Source organism: Podarcis raffonei, chromosome 8 (assembly GCF_027172205.1).
Source record: "Podarcis raffonei isolate rPodRaf1 chromosome 8, rPodRaf1.pri, whole genome shotgun sequence".
Taxonomy (NCBI): Eukaryota; Metazoa; Chordata; class Lepidosauria; order Squamata; family Lacertidae; genus Podarcis; species Podarcis raffonei.
In genome coordinates this window covers 64,133,728-64,155,328 of record NC_070609.1, presented here as the reverse complement: position 1 = coordinate 64,155,328, position 21,601 = coordinate 64,133,728, and the positions used below count along the sequence as shown (strand labels likewise).

General features: G+C 47.2%; 1 protein-coding gene across 8 annotated transcripts in view; it reads right to left on the bottom strand.

Moving 5' to 3' along the window:
- KCNAB2 (potassium voltage-gated channel subfamily A regulatory beta subunit 2) overlaps nucleotides 1-21,601 on the bottom strand; it is a 105,852-nt gene that overhangs the window by 40,948 nt on the left and 43,303 nt on the right. Inside the window, exons 1-2 of one of the 8 annotated variants that reach the window (XM_053400419.1) lie at nucleotides 18,184-18,307; nucleotides 9,660-9,898 (exon numbers count right to left, since the gene is read on the bottom strand). The exons of 6 other annotated variants lie outside the window; for them this stretch is intronic. In XM_053400419.1, coding sequence (XP_053256394.1) covers nucleotides 9,660-9,898; nucleotides 18,184-18,207 — 263 coding nt within the window. In that variant the 5' untranslated portion in view covers nucleotides 18,208-18,307. Of the gene's footprint in view, nucleotides 1-9,659; nucleotides 9,899-18,183; nucleotides 18,308-21,601 lie in introns of those variants that run through there. One more of the 8 variants, XM_053400420.1, reaches the window with a different exon arrangement.

Below are 21,601 nucleotides of genomic sequence, written 5' to 3'. Positions count from 1 at the left end.
GTCTAGACAAAGTCATACTTGAGCACAGTAGAGACTGGCACCATTAGGGTGAACTGAGCACTGCTCCACTAACTTCAGTCCACTCTCTGCCAACCACACCCTCCTGCCTCTGACACTGAGATGACGGAGCCATTTCCAATCCTCGATGACCTTATTTCCCCAGAATGTGCAGTGCATGGGGAGCTCACCTTGCCACCACCTTGCCACCCTGGGGGAATTGTGTTGCCATCCTTAAAAGTTTGAAGGCTCTACCCTGGACATCACATCAGAGCCATGGTCTCCCCAATTCTGTTGGGGGCCAATGGTTGGCAAAACTTTTAACAACTGGGTTTCTTGCAGCAGAGATGAAGATGGCCAACCAGACTAAGCTGTGGCGCTGTTAAACTCTCCTAAAGTTTGTCTGGTGCTGTATCAACATTCAAAGGTCTCTCTAGCTGTAGTGCCATGTGGAGCTGTTCATGGTGCTGAATTCCCCATCTGGTTGCAATCACTATGTGGACTAGAACAGGCCTCTTCCCATCTAAGGGCTGAGGTAGGGCAGCAAAGAGGTGTTCTGAGTGGCTGCCTCTCAACTCTGGAATTCCTTTCCCTTGGAGAACCTTCAAGGACTGATCCTGCGCAACTTCCGGAACCCCATTTATCTTCCTTTAGATAGCCAGTAAGAGTGCAACAGGCAGTTAATTCATGTAGCTGGAAGCTTTGTGGTTAACATATTACCCAATCCAAGGCAGTGAAATAAGGTGAGCTATCTGTGGACCTTTAAAATCAGACACAGCATAATTTTCCTGGATGGCAGGTGAGGTGTTGCAGATTGGGGAAAAAGGGAGACAGGAGAAAAGGGAGCTCTTATCTGATACCTCTCCCAAGAGTGATTTGCTGGATTCAGACTTTCTCCATGTTAAACTAGCCTTTTGAGGGCTTGCTGAACGGAAGGGTGGTGGTTCAAATCTGCGCAACGGGGGTGAGCTCCCATTGCTGTGTCCCAGCTTCTGACAACCTAGCAGTTCGAAAGCACACCAGTGCAAGTAGATAAATAGGTACTGCTGCGGCAGGAAGGTAAACAGCATTTCCGTGTGCTCTGGCACTCATCATGGTGTCCCGCTGTGCCAGAAGCAGTTATTCATGCGGGCCACATGACCCAGAAAGCTGTCTGCAGACAAACGCTGGCTCCCTCGACCGGAAGCGAGATGAGTGCGGCACCCCATAGTCGCCTTTGACTGTCTTAACTGTCCAGGGGTCCTTTACCTTTGACTACAAATCAAGTCAAAAGACCCATACCCACCCCTCTTCCACACAGATTACCATATTTGTCCATGTATAAGACGATGCTTTTTTCTAAAAAAATAGGGGGAAATTGGGTGTCGTCTTATACACGGATAGTCAATGTAGAGGGGGGAATTGTGATTAATGGCAGCAGCAAGCAGAAGAACGGCAGCAGGGATTGGGTGGGTGATTGGCAGCTGCGGCAAGGCCTGCTGGCGATTGGCTGTGGCTGCGGCAGTTGGGCAGGCAATTGACAGCTGTGGGGAGGCAGGCAGGTGATTGGCAGCTGCGGCAAGTGGGCAGGTGGGCTGGTGGATGGCATTGAGCAGGCAGACAACTGGTTTCTGTGGTGAGGTGTGTGATCAGCAGTGGCTGTGACAAGCGATGGGCAGTGGCAGGCAGGCGGGTGAGCAAATGGCGGAAGTGACCCCCCCCCCAAGTTAAATAACTTAATTTCTTAATCTTGGGTTAAAAAAAATAGGGGTCGTCTTATACACGGGGGCATCTGATACAATGAAAATACGGTATCTCTTTCCTTTCTATAGTCTCAGGAAGAAACATAACAACTCATTTATGCAACTACCGGTAGTTCTTTTCTGTGGGAGCAGAAACGCAAGCATTTGAGCTCTTCCGACACCATGCCCAGGGTTGACGACGGTGGATTCAGCCATTGAAATTCATCAGTGGGAAATTGCTTCCCTTAACCCCGTCCATTTCCCTCATTTGGATTTTGTTTTCATTTGTGGGGTTTAAATTAAGCTCTCCGGCAAGGACTTCTAATCTTTGATCAGAATCGCATCTCTTGCTTTACCGTTTTCCAAAACCCAGCATGCACTTCGAAGGTTCTGCACAAATTAAGTCCAGCTTTCTTTGGGGGCTGAGGTGTGCCCTTGCTTCAGGACGTGCCATGGCTCAGTGGGAACGTTCCCTGCCTGGAACCCAGGAAAGCCACTGCCAGTCAATGTCGACAACACTGGGCTAGATGGACCAGTGCTCTGACACAGTGGAAGATAGCTTGCTGTCTTTGGGAGCATCTCCTAGGAGCCTAACCACAGAGCCTAAGGCTTGCCGATCAGAAGGTCGGTGGTTCTTTGGAAAGAAAGGAAAATGGCTCACATATGCTGATTTATTAAAGGAACATGATGGGAAATGGAAATTAAGAGATTATGATGAGATCAAAGACCACTTTCAGAGTTGGTTGCATTATCGACAATTACATGAAACATATAAAGAAGACTGTAAGAAAGGATTTAGTTATACTAGATCTAGGTTTCAAACGGAAGTGATTGAAGGGAAAGTGAAATTACTGAAGGCCGCATATAGCATACTATTAGAATGGGAGACGAAAGATGAAGAGGTAAAATCAGTTATGATTAAATGGGTCACAACATTATGATGGAGGATTGGGTTAAATTATGGAAAACTGACTTAAAATATACAGATTGTTCACTATTGAAGGAGAACTACATGAAGATGATGTACAGATGGTACACAACACCAGTGCAGCTAGGGAAAATGTACAAAACTAGTTCAAACATATGTTGGAAGTGTAAGGAAAAGGAGGGAACATTTTTTCATATGTGGTGGGATTGTAAAGTAATTAAAAAATTTTGGGAAATGATATACAATGAACTGAAGAAAATGTTCCATTTAACATTTGTTAAAAAACCCGAGGCATTTTTGTTGGGGATTGTAGGGAAAGACCTGCCAAAAATGTTCAAAAACATCTTCATGTATGCGACAATGGCCGCGAGAGTTCTGGTAGCACAAGGATGGAAAACTGAAGAAATCCCAACTAAAGAATCATGGCAAGAAAAATTGATGGATTATGCAGAACTGGCAAAATTGACACATAAGCTACGGGACAAGGATAACTGTGACTTTAAGGATGAATGGGAACCTTTCACAAAGTATTTGAAGACGCAACAAAGTGAACTGGACTCCTTGGCAGGTTTTGAATAAACATCCACAATTTTTTTACTGATAATGATTAGCTAAACAGTTGGAGAATCTATACAACTCTGTAACATGCAGAAAATAGCATTATTGGAGAAACCAAAGACTGAACTGAGGGAAGTTGGGGGGTGGGGTTGGGGAATGGGTTTTGTGGGGGGTGGGGGGAGGAAAAATGGGGGGGAATAAGGATATGTTTTTGGAAAATATGTTTTGTTATAACTTTGAATAAAAAAAATTTTAAAACAAAAAAACAAAAAAAAACAGAAGGTCGGTGGTTCGAATCCCCACGACGGGGTGAGCTTCCGTTGCTCGGTCCCTGCTCCTGCCAACCTAGCAGTTCAAAAGCACGTCAAAGTGCGAGTAGATAAATAGGTACTGCTCCGGCGGGAAGGTAAACGGTGTTTCTGTGCGCTGCTCTGGTTCGCCAGAAGCGGCTTAGTCATGCTGGCATGACCCGGAAGCTGTACACCGGCTCCCTCGGCCAGTAAAGCGAGATGAGCACCGCAACCCCAGAGTCAGCCACAACTGGACCTAATGGTCAGGGGTCCCTTTACCTTTTACCTAGGAGCCTACAATTGCATAGTGTTGCCTGTAGAATTCGGCATCTCACCAGACAAGTAGGCTGTTTATATGTGTTTTAATCTGGTTTTTAGTTTTAGCAACTTTTTTTTTTAAGGTTTCGGTGGTCCTGACGAACTTCCAGCTCCCTGGCTGACTTCGCAGGCCCCAGGAGAGATTAATAATATATCAACCCTTATTAGGCGAGCGTAACCAGACACTCTCCCAAACATCCTTCGATCCGTCAAAACTAATAAACAGAGCCACTTGAAATATTCATGGTCCCTCTGCGCCAGGGCAGGGAAGGGCATGCAATATTCATGGGATGCCAGCTGCTCCCGCCCTCCGAGTCGATCTGCCAGCTCGACGGGGCATCTTGGCTCTCAGGTTTCTCTCATACAAGGCCTGGGGTGGGGGGAAATTGCCAGCCCTTGCCTGCAGGATGGCGGCTTGCTGAACAATCCTTCCTGGACGCAGGCGCCCAAGGGTGGAAAAGGCAGCAGGGCTTTGAATAACTTAGCATCACAGCAAGCGCTTGGCATTTGGGGCCCCTGCCTTCGTTAAAGATCCTGCTCTCAGGAAGTGTGTGGCTGGAGGGGTGGGCAGAGGAGGAAAGCAATGCCCTTTCGAAAACAAGGACTGCCATTTCGGAGGTGGGATCAGAACCAGGATGAGCCACAGGAGCCAGAGTTCAACGGTGCACTTGCAAATCTTCCTGAATTATTATTGCACCGTCCATCTAGGAAGAATGAAAACGACAGGACAGAAGAGGCTGGATCAGGCCAAGGATACATCTAGTCCAGCATCCTGTTGTCACAGTGGCCAACCAGATGCCCCAATGGGGAAGTCCACAAGCACTCTGCTTTCCTGTGGCTTCCAGCAACTGGTATTCAGAAGCATTACTGTCCTAAGAAAATCAGAAGAGCTTGCTGGATCAGGCCAAAGACCCATCTAGTCTGGCATCCTATTCTTGCCGTGTCCAACCAGGGCAGGTGAGCCTTCGGAGAGGGAGAACCAAAAATTCTGACTCTACTCAGGTCCTGGCTGATTCCTTTTACCTGCCATGCCAGCAATACAGTAACAAAGGGCCTTGATTAACAAGATCACTAATCTAGATGAGCAAAAGGGGAAATGCTTTGTTACCAAGAAGCAGCCCTCCTTTATCTTGGATCTTTAATAACCAAGCTGGCAGGCATGTGGACCCTTCTACTTAAGGATGGTATTGTAATGCCTACAATAAGCTCAATGGGAGACATTTGGCCAAGGCACAAGACTTTGGAGGCAACTGCAGTACCTGCTCTTGAGACTCCGCTCCTAGCTCTATCTCTGGCTCAAGGAAAAGCCAGACTAGAATTAACTTTATTATCGTTAATTATTCCGTAACTTTCTGAAAGTGCCAGTGTGGGTGCACAAGGCAATTGTGAAATAGGACACACTTTCAGATTTACTTGCATCTGTGCAACAGTACTGCACTGATGCAGGATAATACAGAGTTTTCTGAGAACAGGGAAAATGCTCCGAAGCCTCCACACGCAGTTGCATTTTTGTGTGATGTTTTGCAATGACAGCGGAAGATAAAGACAACGCTCTGTGAAGGAAGGAATTTGGAAGACTGTGCTGAAGCTAGGAAACAGAAGCTGCAGGTGTAAAGAGATTCGTATTCATCTTTGCCAGGTGCAAATCATCACTGATCAAAAGCTGTGAAAACACTCCATGCGCAGTGCAACCCAATCCACATGTAAGCTGCACTGGGTCAGCGCACACAGGTTGGCAGCCTCAGAGCGGGGATTTGCTTTTCTAGCCTTCCTGCCCCAATCACTAACCCACAAGTAGGAGCGTCTCTGTTTCTGTTCAGGAGAAGAGACCCAGCAAACTATTTTCACAAAATCTCTTGATGTTTATGGACACTTTGGTTTCCTAAAAGGCTTCCACGGTGGGTGAGATGTTTTTTCCTGTCTCTGTGATGCTCCAAATTGAGCTCTCTTAAGGGCAAAGTGGCACATTAGGTTAAATCCATGATCCCATTTAAGGCATTTGTTTACCATAAGGTAGGGACGTGGGTGGCACTGTGGGTTAAACCACAGAGCCTAGGACTTGCCGATCAGAAGGTTGGCGGTTTGAATCCCCGCGACGGGGTGAGCTCCCGTTGCTCAGTCCCTGCTCCTGCCAACCTAGCAGTTCGAAAGCATGTCAAAGTGCAAGTAGATAAATAGGTACCACTCTGGCGGGAAGGTAAACGGCGTTTCTGTGCGCTGCTCTGGTTCGCCAGAAGTGGCTTAGTCATGCTGGCCACATGACACGGAAGCTGTACGCTGGCTCCCTCAGCCAATAAAGCGAGATGAGCACCGCAACCCCAGAGTCGGTTACGACTGGACCTAATGGTTAGGGGTCCCTTTACCTTTTCCTTACCATAAGGTGTGGTAGTGGCAATGTTTGCCCAATTTGATGGCTCTGAAAGGAGATTAGGCAGACTTCTGGAGGACAGGGCTACCAATGGCTACTTGGCACTATGGATGTGTATTGCCTGGAGGATCAGAGGCAGGATGCCTCTGCATTACTAGTTCCTACAAAACACAAGTGGGGACTGTTGCATTCCTGCTTGCTTGTTTTCCTTTAGGGGTGTTTTCAGATGTGGGGATTATTGCATTAGCTTTCCTTATTATAATGCTAGCACTTCCGTCTCATTTTCTAACATTCCTTTCACACTGCAGTGGCTGCTATGGAATTGTGGCTTTCTGACCGATATACCGAGAAGTCTTGCTAAATTTCATTCACACCAAAGTCTGTGGTATGACAACATACATCTTTGGACAATGTTGCTATTTGCTCCCCTTTCCTTACATGTATGCCTCTGTGTTCCCTCCATGATTCCCCCATGGAAACGGCAGGAAAGAACTGTATGCCAGCACAGCAACCCAAATTTCATCACTTTATTGCCATGATTTTCTGGGTTAAGAAAAATGGGTTCTTTTTTTTTCTGGACTCCTTGAAATGAGGGCTGATTATGCACTATATTTCATTTTCAGAAACGGCTTTTATGTTGTTTGACAGATTAAATGCAATGTGGAAATTTACAATATGAATGCAACCTGGGGCATCTAGTTCACCACTATGGGAACAGGGTGCTGGAGGAAATGAGCCTTTATTCTGATCAAGCTGCAACGCTCTCCCCATGTTCTTAAGCATGTATATATATAGTGGTAAGTCGGGTTACATACGCTTCAGGTTACAGACTCCACTAACCCAGAAATAGTACCTCGGGTTAAGAACTTTGCTTCAGGATGAGAACAGAAATCGTGCTCTGGTGGTGTGGTGGCAGTGGGAGGCCCCATTAGCTAAAGTGGTGCTTCAGGTTAAGAACAGTTTCAGGTTAAGAATGGACCTCCGGAACGAATTAAGTACTTAACCCGAGGTACCACTGTACAACCGCAGGATTGGGCCTTGCCCATGTAGTCACCGAGTTGTTCTTAAAGCCCTGAAGCATAACCATCTCCCATGTCCATAAGACACCACCAAAAGCAGTGGTCCCCAAGCTTTTTGAGTACGACAAGTCCAGATTTTTTTGGTGACCTACCAAATTATTGTCACGTGAATTCCGGAGCTTAAGGTTTTTGGCAGATGCTGGTTTTGTGCATTTCAGCTGTAGGTTTAACTATTTATTTTGCTGGAAGCCGCCAAGTGTGGTTGGGGAAACCCAGCCAGATGGGCGGGATATAAACAATAAAACTATTATTATTATCATGTTGTTGTTGTTGTTATTTCGTAACTGCTGCCCGAGGTTTGCAAGCAAAAAATGCCCCTATTCATGTGGAATTTGTTGAAATATTTGTAGTGCCGATGAAGTTATTAACCATTTTTTAGTTTTGTGGGAATGCAAGCATACCAACCATCAGACTGCAGGGCATTTGGGGTTTACTTATAAAGCCCCTGAACCTCTTGCACAGGCTGCGTGCCCCACTTGCAGGGTGGACTCTACAGCCTGGGAAGCGGTGACCTAAAAGGAGCCTTGGCTGCTAGAAATGTCAATCCTACCATACGCAAATACACAGACACACTGATGTGTAAGGAGGAGAGCGCCATCTAGCGGCATTTTGATGGCAGGCCCTTTTGACTACCGTGGACCCAGAAAAAGCAGGCAGGGAGTTCCTGCCCTTGACCAAGACACTGTTAGTGTTCCGTTTCAGTAACTTAGCCTATCAGCTCGGTGGATCGGAGACCGGACTAAATGCCGCCTCCAGATTCCTTTGGGATCGCCCTAACGCCTTTAAACAGGCATTAAAAAAGGAGAACACAGGAGATCAGAAGCGCATCTTAAGACCAAGGTTAGGGCCCTGTGGTGTAAGGAGGCGTTCCATTCCATTTATTCTTTAGTCCATAAAATTCTATGCAGAAGTTATATAAAACATGGGGTGCTGGAAGAGCCTCACCCCTCCTCAAAAAAGTGGTCTGATAGAAGGGAGAAAAGGGTGGAATAGTAGCTACTTCTGACACTTCAGGAGTTTTTTTACTCTCCTCCAGCGGCGGAGCGCCATGCTCCGGCACAGGGGCAGAGAACAGGTGGGAATGTGCTGGCGCGCATCCCGGGGGCATGGCATGTGTCCCGTGGCATGACATGCTGCCCGCGGGGGCATGGCACATGGTGCACGGTGCGGAGGGATGTGCAGTGTGCATCCTGGCAGCGTGCAGTGTGCATCGGGGGGCGGCTGCGATGGTACCCTACCTGGCATGGAACCTGGAGGGGGCGCTCCCCCTGCCCTCTTCCTCCGCCAGTGCTCTTTTCCTGCCCAGGTCAAATAATCCCTTAGCTCCTCTCCTGCTCTCTTTCGTTGCACTAACTGGTGTCCTCTCCCTCATGCCCAGCCCTCCAGTGTTCTCTTTTCCTGCCCTTTCCCACTCACTTATGGTTACATATATGGCTTGGGACCAGGCTACCAGGGCTACCTGGAAGATTATAGCTCCCTACACAAGCCTTCTTGGGTGCTGAGATCCTATGGGGAGCACCTTCTCTCAGTCCCATCGACATCAGAGACATGGCTGGTAGTGACACAAGAGAGAGAAAGTGCCTTTTCTGTGGCTGAACACCCAGTTTGTGGAATTCCCTTCCAAGAGAGGTGCAACTGGCTCCCTCTCCATTATCCTTCCATTGGTCGGATAAGACCTTCCTGTTCAGAGAGGCTTTTGGAAACTTAGGAGCAGGCATGGTTGATCAATAGGCTGCTGTCAGGGAACCTTGGTTCTCAAACTTAATCTGTTCCAGGAGTCTGTTTGGCTCCCAAAACCGTTCAAAAACCAAGGTGTGGCTTCCGATTGGCTGCATGAGCTTCCTGCACTCATGCAGAAGCCATGTCGGATGTTCAGCCTCCGAAAATACATTCGCAAACCAGAACACTTACTTCCGGGTTTGCGGCGTTCGGGAGTCGATTTGTTCAGGAGCCAAGCTGTTCGAGTACCAAGGTACCACTGTACTTTGATTGCTGGTTCTAAATTATGTATTTCAATTGTTGTTTTTAACTACTTTGCTTTTAAATGTTGGAAACTGCCTTGAATCCCAGCTTGGGAGAAAGGATGGATAGAAATATTATTATTACAGTCATACCTCGGGTTGAAGTCGCTTCAGGTTAAGCTTTTTTGGGTTGCACGCCGCATGCACGGAAGCAGCGAATTGCGACCCGCGCATGTGCAGACACAGGTTGCATTCGCTTCAGGATGCGAACAGGGCTCCGGAACAGATCCTGTTCGCATCCAGAGGTACCACTGTACTACTGCTTCATTGCACGTGGCCCCTAGAAGCTTGTGAAGTTGTGAGTGAGGCTCTAGGCCTGCAAGAAAAAGTTCCCCACCCTTGGCATGCTGGCTCCCTCGAGAAAGTTGCTTTTGCTTACCTATACTTCATGCCGGTCGTTTGCGCTGTGCACTCGTCCAGGGACAGCCCGTGCATCCGCAGGAACTCCTCCCTGATCCTGGCCTGGGCTGCCACCCGGACATCCCTGAGCCTCTGCAGTTCCACCGTGTCCGTCTGCTGGATCTGGTGCAGCCCCCACTCCGAATGGCACCTACTGGCCACGCTCCGGAGGCTCCCGCTGTACGTCATGGACAGCATGATGCTGCCTGACGGGGGGATCTGTGAATTTCCCAGGCGTTAAAGGGAATCGTGCTCAGGTGAACCAAACTCACTTCCTATCCAAAGGGGCCAAATCAACCTGCCACCGATACTGCAATAGTCTCCCCTAGCTGACCTCCAATTCACATTGCTTTGACTAAGCAGGCCTGCTCTGTTGGCCACAGAGTATGCATGCTTCAGAACCAAACTGGGTTCATTATCGGGTGGGAAGGAAAAGGACCCCGTACAAATAGGAATGGAGTTAAATGCACCAGGGCTGCTGGAAGTTTGCTGCAGGTATGGTAGGGAACATCTGGGGCACTCCAGATGTTGTAGGAGAACAGCTCCTGTTATCCCTGGTGATGCTCGCTGCAAGGAGTGATGGGAGTTGGAGTCCAACATCTGGAGGTTGGGGAAGGCTGCCCTAAGCTATCATTTGACAGTACATCTCCAGCAATGGACAACCCAAAGACTCAGATGCTGGGTGTAAAGGCAGAACAAAGGGTGATTTCTCTCTCCCTTGCCCCTGCATTTCTTCTGTGAGAAGTGATGCTCTCTACACAATCTCTTGTAGATTGTAGTTCAATCCCTGGCATCTCCATCTAAATCTAGGAGAGATCCCTGACTTTAATCCTGGAGAGTAGCTGTGAGTCAGTGTAGACAACACTGAGCTAGATGAACCAATTGGTCTCACTCTGTTTAAGGCAGCTTCCTACACAGGACATTGTCCCCAAGATCTGTCCGTTGGTCACTCTGAAGCATGACAAAGAATGTCGGGAACTGCCTTTTCTGCACATCTTAGCCAAAGGGTTCTGACTCTTGATTGGCAATGGAGGAATAGTCATCAGCATTGCCAACTTGACCAGAAAAACAATCACGAAACCCTGGCCTGCTTTTCGCTTTAATAATTACAGGGAGGTCAAATATGGTCACCTGCTACTGCCTGCAGAAACAGCAGCTGTTAAAGGCAGAAGAGCCAGGGGAGGTTAAAGAGTTGGCAACTACGATTGCCGGGCCTTGATTTTGAAAATTTGGACCTGCCTCCCATGCAGGGCCGGATTTAGTTTGATGAGGCCCTAAGCTATTGAAGGTAATGGGGCCCTTTATATGTCCAGCTGTCCTTTGTCAACAACAAATTGTCGCTGTTTTTTGTGTTGAATATATGCCATATGGTAACTGATGGACCTAATAGGTATCTAAAGCCATTTGCACATGCAGAATGTAGGCATCCTATATATAGAAATGAGCAAACCAGTGATATTTTAGGGAGCAGGCTAGCAGGCGGGGCCCATTACTTACATTATAGGAGCCTACACAACACAAAACACTGTTGCTGTATGTAGGTTTTATTTTATTTGTTTTTTATCTTATATTTTGAAAATGTACATCCAGTATTTTTCCTTTAATTTTTTGGGTGACCCCAAGATAGTGGGGCCATAAGCTATAGCTTGTTTAGCTTATACGTAAATCCGGCACTACTCCCATGCCAGCCCCTACTCTCCAGGGTAATGTGTATGAGCCAATGCATTTCCCATGGCTGAAAAGTTGCTGGACTGCAACACCCATCATTTCTGACCACCAACCATGCTTGTTGGAGATACACTGGGAAATCAAGGCAAGCTTGCATACTCTTTGACCAACAGAAGTTGTTCAGACCCAAAGATTTCCAGCTCTATCCTCAACAGGTTCAACACACCGACAATGCATCCTTCCATGATTCCAGAAGAGGGTTTTTAAAGGTCACACTGAGCCTGCTGCCTTCTTCCAGCATCACATCAGAGTCGCACAGGAACGGCCACTGCGTTCTTAGCAAGCACAGACCCATTTTGGGGGATGGATGAGAAAGGGTTGTAGCCAAAAGTCAAGGAGACAGAGCAGGAGGGGGGGAATGAAAGGGGGGGGGGAAAGGGAGGAGGAAGCACAGGAAAAACCAAACCAAACACAAAGAGCCCCGGAAAGATTCTAAATAGCTTGGCACTATCTACTATGGAATGGAAAAAAGAAGAAGATGAGGAACAGATTCTCAGGGTGAAATGGGTAGATGGCATCAACACAAAATATGAATGATTTAGACAGCTGCTGTGTATGAATGATTAAAACGCAGACCTGAAAACCTCCAAACCTTATTAATATACAACAGATCTCCATCCAACCAGGGAGGGCATGTTAGGGCAAAAAAAATCTTAATTTCACAAACATGCTCAGGGGGCTGAAAGGGCAGTGATGGACCAGGATTGAGACCTTGGGTTCATAGCAGATAGCTCAATGAAGACGTTGACCCAGTGGGAAAAGGGCAAAACCCATGCTAGAGAAATTTCTTAGGAGAGGAACTGAAAATAAAGCACCACTATCATAATGCCGTTATAGAAATATATGGTGTGGTGGCATTCTGAATGCTGTTAGATGGGCCACTTGCTTGACTCGGCAGGACTCTTCTTATCTTCATGACAGAGCCTGAGTCCAGACTCCACCTTAAAACTTATTGGAGCATCTTAAATAGTCAAGCTTCACCCAGTGCTTGAGGGACCATGGTCCATCTTCCCTCCCAAGGGATGAACCTTCACAGACAGAGACCGCCTACTTCTAAGCACCAGAAACAGAGGGGACCTTCTTTGCTCCTTAGAAGATGCATGCATGGGATCTCAGCTGCTTCATCCTGCCTGCCCTGCAGGTTTCTTAGGTCAGTGATGGGGATCCTGTGGTCTTCCAGCTGTTAATGGGCTCCACTTCCCAGCCCCAGCAAGACCTGGAGGGCTACTGGTTCCTCAACCCTGCTGTAAATGGATGTCTTCTCGCTCAACTGAGCAGGCTACATTTTAAAGAAGGAAGCTCTCATAATCTCTCTGCACCAACTTTGGTGCTGCATTCCTCCTCCCAAGCCAAGCTTTTCAGCTGCAGCGGATCCTGCCAGGCGGCTCAGACCTTCAGCTGGTGCTGATCCAGGAAACATCTGCCCTCAACAGACATCAGGGCACAGGGTTTCTCTCTTCACTGCATCTGCCTAAGATGTCTTGCTGGCTGCCCCAGACCACCAATGGTGGGAGAGGGCACCAGAAAGATGTCTGGAGCTCTGGGTACATTTTGCATTTCTCCAAGATGGGGAAAGAGCGTGACCACACATGTGGTGGTTTGTGCGGTTACCTCTGTCGTGAACTTGTGTTGCTCAGATTATTGTGGACTTGAGCCCTTTACCACCATAGCTACTGCTTTTAGAAGCCGATAGGACCATGGTTCAACTAAATTGTTCCCTGAAATCTAGCTCTCTGGTAGAGCAACTGCTTTGCAAGCACAAGGTTCTAGGTTCAATCTCCAATGGCATCTCCAGGTAGGAAAATATTCCCTGCCTAAAACTCTGGAGAGCCTTTGCAGCCAGTCACGTGTCTAGTGTTTCCCAAATTTGGGTCTCCAGCTGTTTTTGGACTACAACTCCCATCATCCCTAGCTAGCAGGAAGGGTAGTCAGGGATGATGGGAATTGTAGTTCAAAAACAGATGGAGACCCGAGTTTGGGAAACACTGGTGTTGACAATAACAAGTGAGGTGGAGTATTGGTCTGGCTCAGCATGAGGCAGCTTTTTACGGATGGAGGGAGGAGAGATGAAACAGAGAAGGGGGCTCTGTTCACAAAAGGCCAGCCAAAATGATCAAGGAGGGGATGGAATGACTCCCCTGTGATGAAAGAATGCAGCGTTCTGAACTCTGGAGAAAACGCGAATAAGAGACTGCATGGTAGGAGCTTATGAAATAATGAATGGCATGGAGAAAGTGGACAGAGGAAAGATTTTCTTCCTCTCTCATAACACAGGAATCTGTGGACAGCCAATGTAGCTGAATGTCAGGAGATTCAGGACAGATATTCAGCACAGAGTTAAACTACAGAACTCGCTCCCAAAGGAGGCAGGGGTGGGCATTGACTTGGATGGCTTTAAAAGAGAACTGGGGAAAAAAAGAGAGAGTTGGGCTGGTCACTGTACTGAACTAAATGGACCAAATGATCTGACTCAGTGTAAGACAACATCCTTGGTTCCTGCAACTTAGATCCACTGTCAATTAGACAGTGCATCTGGACAATAATATTAGTTATTATTATATAAAATATTATATTATAATATTAGTTATTATTATTATAATATTAGTGGAAGACAGGAGTGCCTGGTCCATGGGGTCACAAAGAGTCAGAAACGACTAAACAACAACAACAATTCGTTATATATCTACTGTATATATTAATGTATGGAAATGTAACTGATTATATTTGCTGTATTATACTATACCTTTCTTTCTTTCTTTTATTTTCTACACTTTTTTGTGTAGAACGGGAGAGAGAAGGGACAAATGACTGGAAGGAAATGTCCCTTTCTGTCCATTTCCTTCCCCATTCCTTTGTTCAGGGATAACAAAGCCCCTTAGCTGCACCAGAGGCAGCTGTGCAAATTTTGTCACACTGAACCTTGGAAAGACCCGCCAATGGGCATCCCTGGCCCCCATGAAAAGGGGATGCTGTGGGCTTGATCAATATCCATTACGCTTCAAGAGGAATGAAGGATCCCCACAAAATTTCATTTCCAATCAATTGCACTGAAATCCTCTAGTTCAGGACCATAAAGGCAGCACTCGAGGCTGTTAGAGTAGCTGAGACTGCAGCTTTTAAAGGGATCGTTGATATCAGCAAGGGAACCCGCCCTCTTTCTATAGTCTGATTCTTTGGTCCCAAGGGGGGTGGATGGCGAGAGGCTGCTCAATCCACAGTTCCTCTGTAATGCAATCTGGGGAGGGCTGGAGATATTGCAAGTGGTGTGCCCCCACCTCAGCAGCCCAGGATACAGAAATGTTGAACCCGTTTGTGGCTCATGGTCTGGCTTGCTGATCCAAACAGCCTCTAAGACAGGGGTGGAGTGGGGGTCATGTTCCTGCATTTCAGGGGGCTGGATTGGATGACCTTTGGGGGTCCCTTCCAACTCCACAATTCTATTCTTCTATCTGTGGCCCTCCAGCGGTTGTTGGGCTCCAGGTCCCATCGGCCAGCATGATGGCCAATTGTCAGGGATGAAGGGAATTGGTGTCTATCAACCACAGATATTCTTCACCGATGCTCTAAGCCAGCATCCCTCAAAGCTATGATAGCTGAGGCACTGAAATGAAAGCTGGGGGCATGTTTAAAAAGGTAAAGGGACCCCTGACCATTAGGTCCAGTCGTGACCGACTCTGGGGTTGCGGCGCTCATCTCGCTTTACTGGCCAAGGGAGCCGGCGTACAGCTTCCGTGTCATGTGGCCAGCATGACTAAGCCGCTTCTGGCGAACCAGAGCAATGCACGGAAATGCCGTTTACCTTCCCGCTGGAGTGGTACCTATTTATCTACTTGCACTTTGACATGCTTTCGAACTGCTAGGTGGGCAGGAGCTGGGACAGAGCAACGGGAGCTCACCCCATCGCAGGGATTTGAACCGCCGACCTTCTAATCAGCAAGTCCTAGGCTCTGTGGTTTAACCCACAGCACCACCCACATCCCAGGGGCATGTTTACAGGGAAGCAAATCTCACTAGGCGCAAAGGGGCTTGCTCCTGGATAAGCGCAGCGGGTAGTGGAAGCGGCTCCATCAGGGCAAATCAGAGAGTCAATGTGTTATAGCACTGAAAAGTTACAGACCAGGACTTGCTTGGACATGAATCTCACCAGGAGACCTTGGGCCAATCACTGCCCCTCAGTCTAACCTACCTCACAGGGTTGTTGTGAGCAGGGGGAGAACCATGTATGCCACCTTGAGCTCCTTGGAGGGAAAAAGGTGGGAATATAAATAAATAAATCAGCCCCCAGCTGGGAAAGCAGCTCTAGACTGCAACAATTAGCTGATAAATTGATTAGCTAAAATCCTCTTGATCATTGAAGCTTAATGTGGGAGGATTCCAGACAGATAAAAGAAAGGACTTTTCCGTGCAGAAAATTCTTCCTAAGGTCTAGCTGGAATCTCCTTTCTTGTCATTTGAATCCGTTGCTTTGGGTTCTACCCACAAGAAAACAAGCTTTTCCCATCTTCTATGTGACAGCTCTTCAGATATTTTAAGGTGGCTCTCTTATCACCCCAGCCTGCACAAATTACAGCCTGCCAATATCCTCCTTAGACGTGGTGACCAGAACTGGACACAGTATTTCAAGTGGGGTCTCTGCCTGCCCCCTTGGTTATTTACACACAAGCATCTGGGAGGATCAGTGTGCATATTGGACAAGGGTTAGTATTCTGCAGCCTTAGAGTTGCATGCAGCCCTTACCCTAATTTAAAAAGTGCTTTGCAAGCAATCAGCTCTAGACTTCAGGAGGGTGGGGGAAGTGAGTATCAGAAAGAGAAAGAAAAGGGAACGGAAGAATGGGAGGAAAGCTGGCCCCACCCACTGCTTATATACGGCCTGCTATAGAACATTCCCAAGAGAATGTGGTCATTAGCAGGAAAAATGTTACCCACCCCTGGTATAGAGCCTGTGTAGTGGGCATGTAGCAAGATGTGCTAGTTGGTGCATGTTTAGACTGACTAATCTAGACTATCTATGTCCAGCTTTGGTCATCACAGATGTGGAAGGTGCGCTGAGAAGGACGACCATGTTCTGGAAACCAAGCCTTTTGAGGAACGGTCGACGGAGTTGGTTATGTTTAGCCTGGAGAAGACTGGGGGGTGATACAACAGCCATCATCAAATATCTAAAGGGCTGTTACAAAGATGGGGAAATCCTATTTCTTAGGACCCGAACCAATGGATTCAAATTACAAGAAAGGAGATTCTCACTAATCTTTAGGAAGAATTCTGTGATGGAAAGAGGTTTGTAGTTTTTTTAGCTTTTTTCATTATTCTTATTATTAAGGATTTTTCTTTTGTAATTTTGGTGTCTATATTTATTTGTATTTGTTTAAAGCAAAATAAAAGTATTAAAAATAAAAATAAAAAAAGGAAAGAGCCATTTGGCAGTGGAATGGGCTCCTGCAGAAAGTGGTGGATTCTCCTTCCTTGGACGTTTCTAAACAGAAGCTGGATGAATCTTTAGCTGTGATTCTTGCATTGCAGGGGGGTTGGAATAGATCTGAGGTCACTTTCAACTCTACAATTCTAAGAGTCTGTAAGGGAGATTTGGGAGTGCAATGGAAGCCCTTCCTTCAAGAAGCTGAAAGTGGTAAAATTATCCTCATAGCAACCTTCAAAGCTAAATTGAGACCCTAAGCTTCCAGGGGCCACCCAATAAGATTCAACTCCAGGCAGGGTTCAAGGACCCTGCTTTCTCCAGCCTAATACTCTGGCCATTTCCTTATGCTCATTCTTCTTGAAACTCTCAAGCACATCAACTCCTAGGTATGCAACCAATCTTGCATATGCGGTCAAAGGTTTATGGGGATTCTGGGCAATCCTTCAGGAATGGTAAGTGTGAGGCATAGCAGGGTTTATTAATTAAATTAAAATAATATGCAGAAAGGGAAGGAAAATGACGCACAGCCACATAATGCACAAACAGAAAATTCAAGGGAAATCAACCTCAGATCTGAAAATAACATACCATTTTCACACAGAGACATCCCTGGACCACATAGAATACTTAAAAGAAATTAAATACAGGAAGGAATTAGGAGTGAATTCCTACAGCCTCAGCCATTTCTGGGATTTGAAACCACTATCTTCTGGTTGCTTTCTTCCTTTTCTAAAATCAAAACTCACTGCTGCCCTGAAACAACAATAGCCGCCTGTTCTGTAAGGGTTCAATCCTGCGCACGCTTGCTAACAAGCAAATCCCATTGAACTCAGGACTTTATTTCCATGTTTTAACCTTCAGGCTGGGAAAAGCGAATGGAACCATCCCATCTACAATGGAGGTCGGTTGGAGTTCACCATAGCTCTCTGCCCTTGCTAGAACCTGTCTCACCATACAATGCAAAAAATAAAATAAAAATCCAACCATCGCTGAAATCTCTCATCTTTCCTCAAATTCCAAACATCTCATACTTATCAAAAAACAAATACAAACACACCATCCAAGTTTTGCATCCCTATCCCCGAAATTTGAATAACCGCAAAACTTCCTGGAGAAGATGCCCTGATGTCAAGCGGAGAAAGATGGAGAATCGCCTGGGGGGAACCGTCTGTCTCTGAATAGATGCTGGGTGGTCAAAACCCTAAAGGAAGAGGCAGCCACCCTTTCCCCCACCAACAAAGGCATCCTCGCCATCAAGACCCCAGGATTCCTAGACTCTCTCCTGCGAAACAGTGAAATCTCCAACAAGCCTTGCCCTCGCTCTGGTCCCGATCGCTCCGGTGTCCGCCCAAACTCACCCGGTTTCTCGGAATCCTGCTCATTAAATAAAAGTTCTAGCTCGTTAGGTTTTGCACGGAGGGCTCTTAACGAGCGCACAGGCGTGGCTTTCATTAGGGGAGTGTCGACGCCAGCCGTCAACAGCAATCCTGGACTGAGGCAGGTCCCTCCAGAGTCAAAGATGTTTAGCAGCAGATCCATTAAGGCCTATTAAGGATCTCTCTCCCACCCCGCCCCACCTCCCCTTTACCAAACGGGAGCTAAATTATTCAGGATCCTCTCGTTCTAAAAGCATTTGGGGAAAGCAGCCGATTGATGAGGACTGGCGTCCATCACTCACTTCTTCTCGGTGCAAACCTGTCAGGTGCAGAGAGAAGGTGCCTTCCAGGCCTCGGATGCTGTCACAGCGGCGATGGAGGCAGAGAGATGGGTTGATGGATGGCTTGAGATGGGCCAGAAGTCTCTCTCCCTGCTCCTGGTAGAGCCAGAAGTCAGGAGCAGCTTTGCCAAAGATGGGATGGATCCCTTTTCCTTGGCAAACCACAGTATGGAGCAAAAGTCACCTTGGCTAAAAGAAGAAGCAGCAAACTTTGGCGCTAGTCAAACTCAACCTTCTTGTTGCAGGGGAGAGGCAAATTCCCTAAGCAGAAAATGCACAAAATGGTTTCAGCAGGGACAAATGCAAGGTTTTCCACTTGAGAGAGGGATAATCAGGTGCACAAATATAGGATGGGGGATGCCTGGCTTGACACGTGAAAAGGATTCAGGGGTCTTGGTAGACCACAAGGCTAACATGGGTCAACAGTGTGGTGAAGCGTGTGTAATTCTAGGCTGCATCAGTGGAAGCATACTGTCCAGATTAAAGGAATAGGACCCTCTCTCTTCCGCCTTGGCCAGACCCCACCTGGAGTCACTGCGGAAGCCTGCTGGCAACCAGGACTTCTGGAAAGTATTCCGTTTGCCCAGAAAATGCACTGCAATGCTTTCCTTTTTGGCAGAGAGAGGTAGTCCCTCGGGTACAGATCTTGGAATTAAGGCACACCCTGGCTCATCCCCCACATACCCAAATTTATGGCCTAGGTCGAAATGTTAAGCCAGGGGTAGGCAACCTAAGGCCCAATCATCTTCTCAATCCGGCCCACGGACAGTCTGGGAATCAGCGTGTTTTTACATGAGGAGAATGTGTCCTTTTATTTAAAATGCATCTCTGGGTTATTTGTGGGGCCTGCCTGGTGTTTTTACATGAGTAGAATGTGTGCTTTTATTTAAAATGCACCTCTGGGTTATTTGTGGGGCATAGGAATTCGTTCATTATTTTTTTTCAAAATATAGTCCGGCCCACCACATGGTCTGAAGGACGGTGAACCGGCCCACAGCTGAAAAAGCTTGCTGACCCCTGTGTTAAGCTATGTGTTGTCAAGTGACAGTTGATAACAATGGGCGGTATTTACCTCCTATCTTAGAAATCGATTTTGAATGTCACACTGCGGTGTGACCAAGAAAATAGGGGTGTCACCAGAGGTCAAGAAGATGGTTTATAACCCAATGGCAAGCCTGTTCCTTTATCATATAAAAACTTGGTTTGTTCCCCTGGGAAGAAGCAAGGAGCTATTTTGGAGGAGCAATGGACAAGCTCTCCCATGAGATTTTCCACCTCCCACTAAAATAATCCTAGCCCTGTAACATACACCCCCTACAAAAACTGCCGCCATATATTCATTGCAATAACTCATTTATAGGGTGAGAGGCACTACCTGGAGATGCCAGGATTGAACCAGGGACCTTCTGCACATGATGTAGGTACTAGGTTACTGATTTAAGTGAAGTAGGAAGATGTCTTACATGAAGCCAGGCTATTGGTCCATCTACACCGACTGGCAGAGGCTCTCTGGGGTGGTAGACCAGCGTTCTGCTGAAACCCGGCCTCCAATTCATCAAAAATGCCCCCTCCCTCAAACAGAAAACCCCAGAGGCTTCCATTTCTCTGGCTTTAATGAGCTCTGGCATGGGAATGGCAAAGGTGGTGGATTCTGCGGGAATGAGAGCATCACCCATTTTTGTCCTCCCTTTTGATTTATTTTTTTTAAAGCAATGTCCTTCCTTGTTGCATTTCTCATCATAAAGCAGCTCTCTGTGTTCTTAAGGGAAGCGTCATAGCTCAGACGGTAGAGCCCTTGCTTTGCATGCAGAATGTCGCAGGTTCAATCATAGAGGGGACCACAACGGTCATCTAGCTCAACCCCCTGCAATGCAGGAATCTTTCACACCATGTGGGGCTCAAGTCCATGGCCCTGAGATGAAGTGCCTGCCATCCCCACTCAAAGTGCACCAATAAATAAATAAATTTGCTGGTTGCAAAAGATGCCAGGCCATGTAGAAAGGGCCCCCTGGATACTACTTGAGAGCCTGGGCAGAACTAGCACCACAAACAACTCAAAAGTCAGCAGAGAAATCAGGAAGGAAAGGAACGATATTGAATGCAATTAAGACAATTGTTTTAAGAAGCAGAGAGAGAGAGAATTTTTTCTGCTAGGCAAATAACATGCATATTTGCTTTTTAAATATTTGCTGATCTTAGCTGTCCATTAGGGATCATTGTTTTATGCTGTTTAGTGTACACCTCTTAAGATACTTTTCCAGTTGAGCAGTTCATGATTCCCCCTCCTGAACAAAACACTAAGTGGTATCCATGTGAGCGGGAGGGTTTTCAGCACCGGGGAGAGGAGCGGGGCGGGGGCGGGGGCTTCATGTGCAGAGACCCCTGGTAGCCAGACTCCATTAGGTCAGCCAGTGGCACATTCCCGAGCAGCGATCCCGTTAATGCAGAGATTTCCGAGGCTAAGTGGATGCTCTACTCTCGAAGCTCAGAACGAGGCTGTTTCGCCTTTTATCCCTCTCTTAATGCATTTCCCCCGATTAACAGGGACTGGACGGCCTCCCAGACTCGCTCTGGGGAAAAGCTAATTGGTCTGGATTTTGCCAACACATCAGCACCGACGCACATTGCGCCCCCCCTTGCCAGAGGAGCCGCGCGGGCTGTTGCGTCGGGTGGTTGCTGGCGGCGAGGACTCCCGATATCCAGTTATCTCAAGGCCCCCCAAATGCTGCTGCCTCACTTAAAGCAACAACCACGGGCAACTCTCTTGAAAGGTGGGAGATGATGCAAACAGACCCTTGCTCTGCCTGAGAGCTTGGAGCGCTGTCTGCTGGCCCTGGGCGGGATGCACAAAGGATCTCACCTGATGCAAAAATTGTTTCGAGGTTCCAGAAGGAGCCAGCAAGGACACATTTTCTGCATGCAGTTCTTAAGTTTATAAAATGATGCATGACACAGAGGAAGTGGGTGGGGGGCAGTTTTTCTCCCTCTCTCCTCACACCAAAACTTGTGGACATCCAATGACGCTGGGTGTTAGAAGATGCAGGACAGATCAGAGAAAT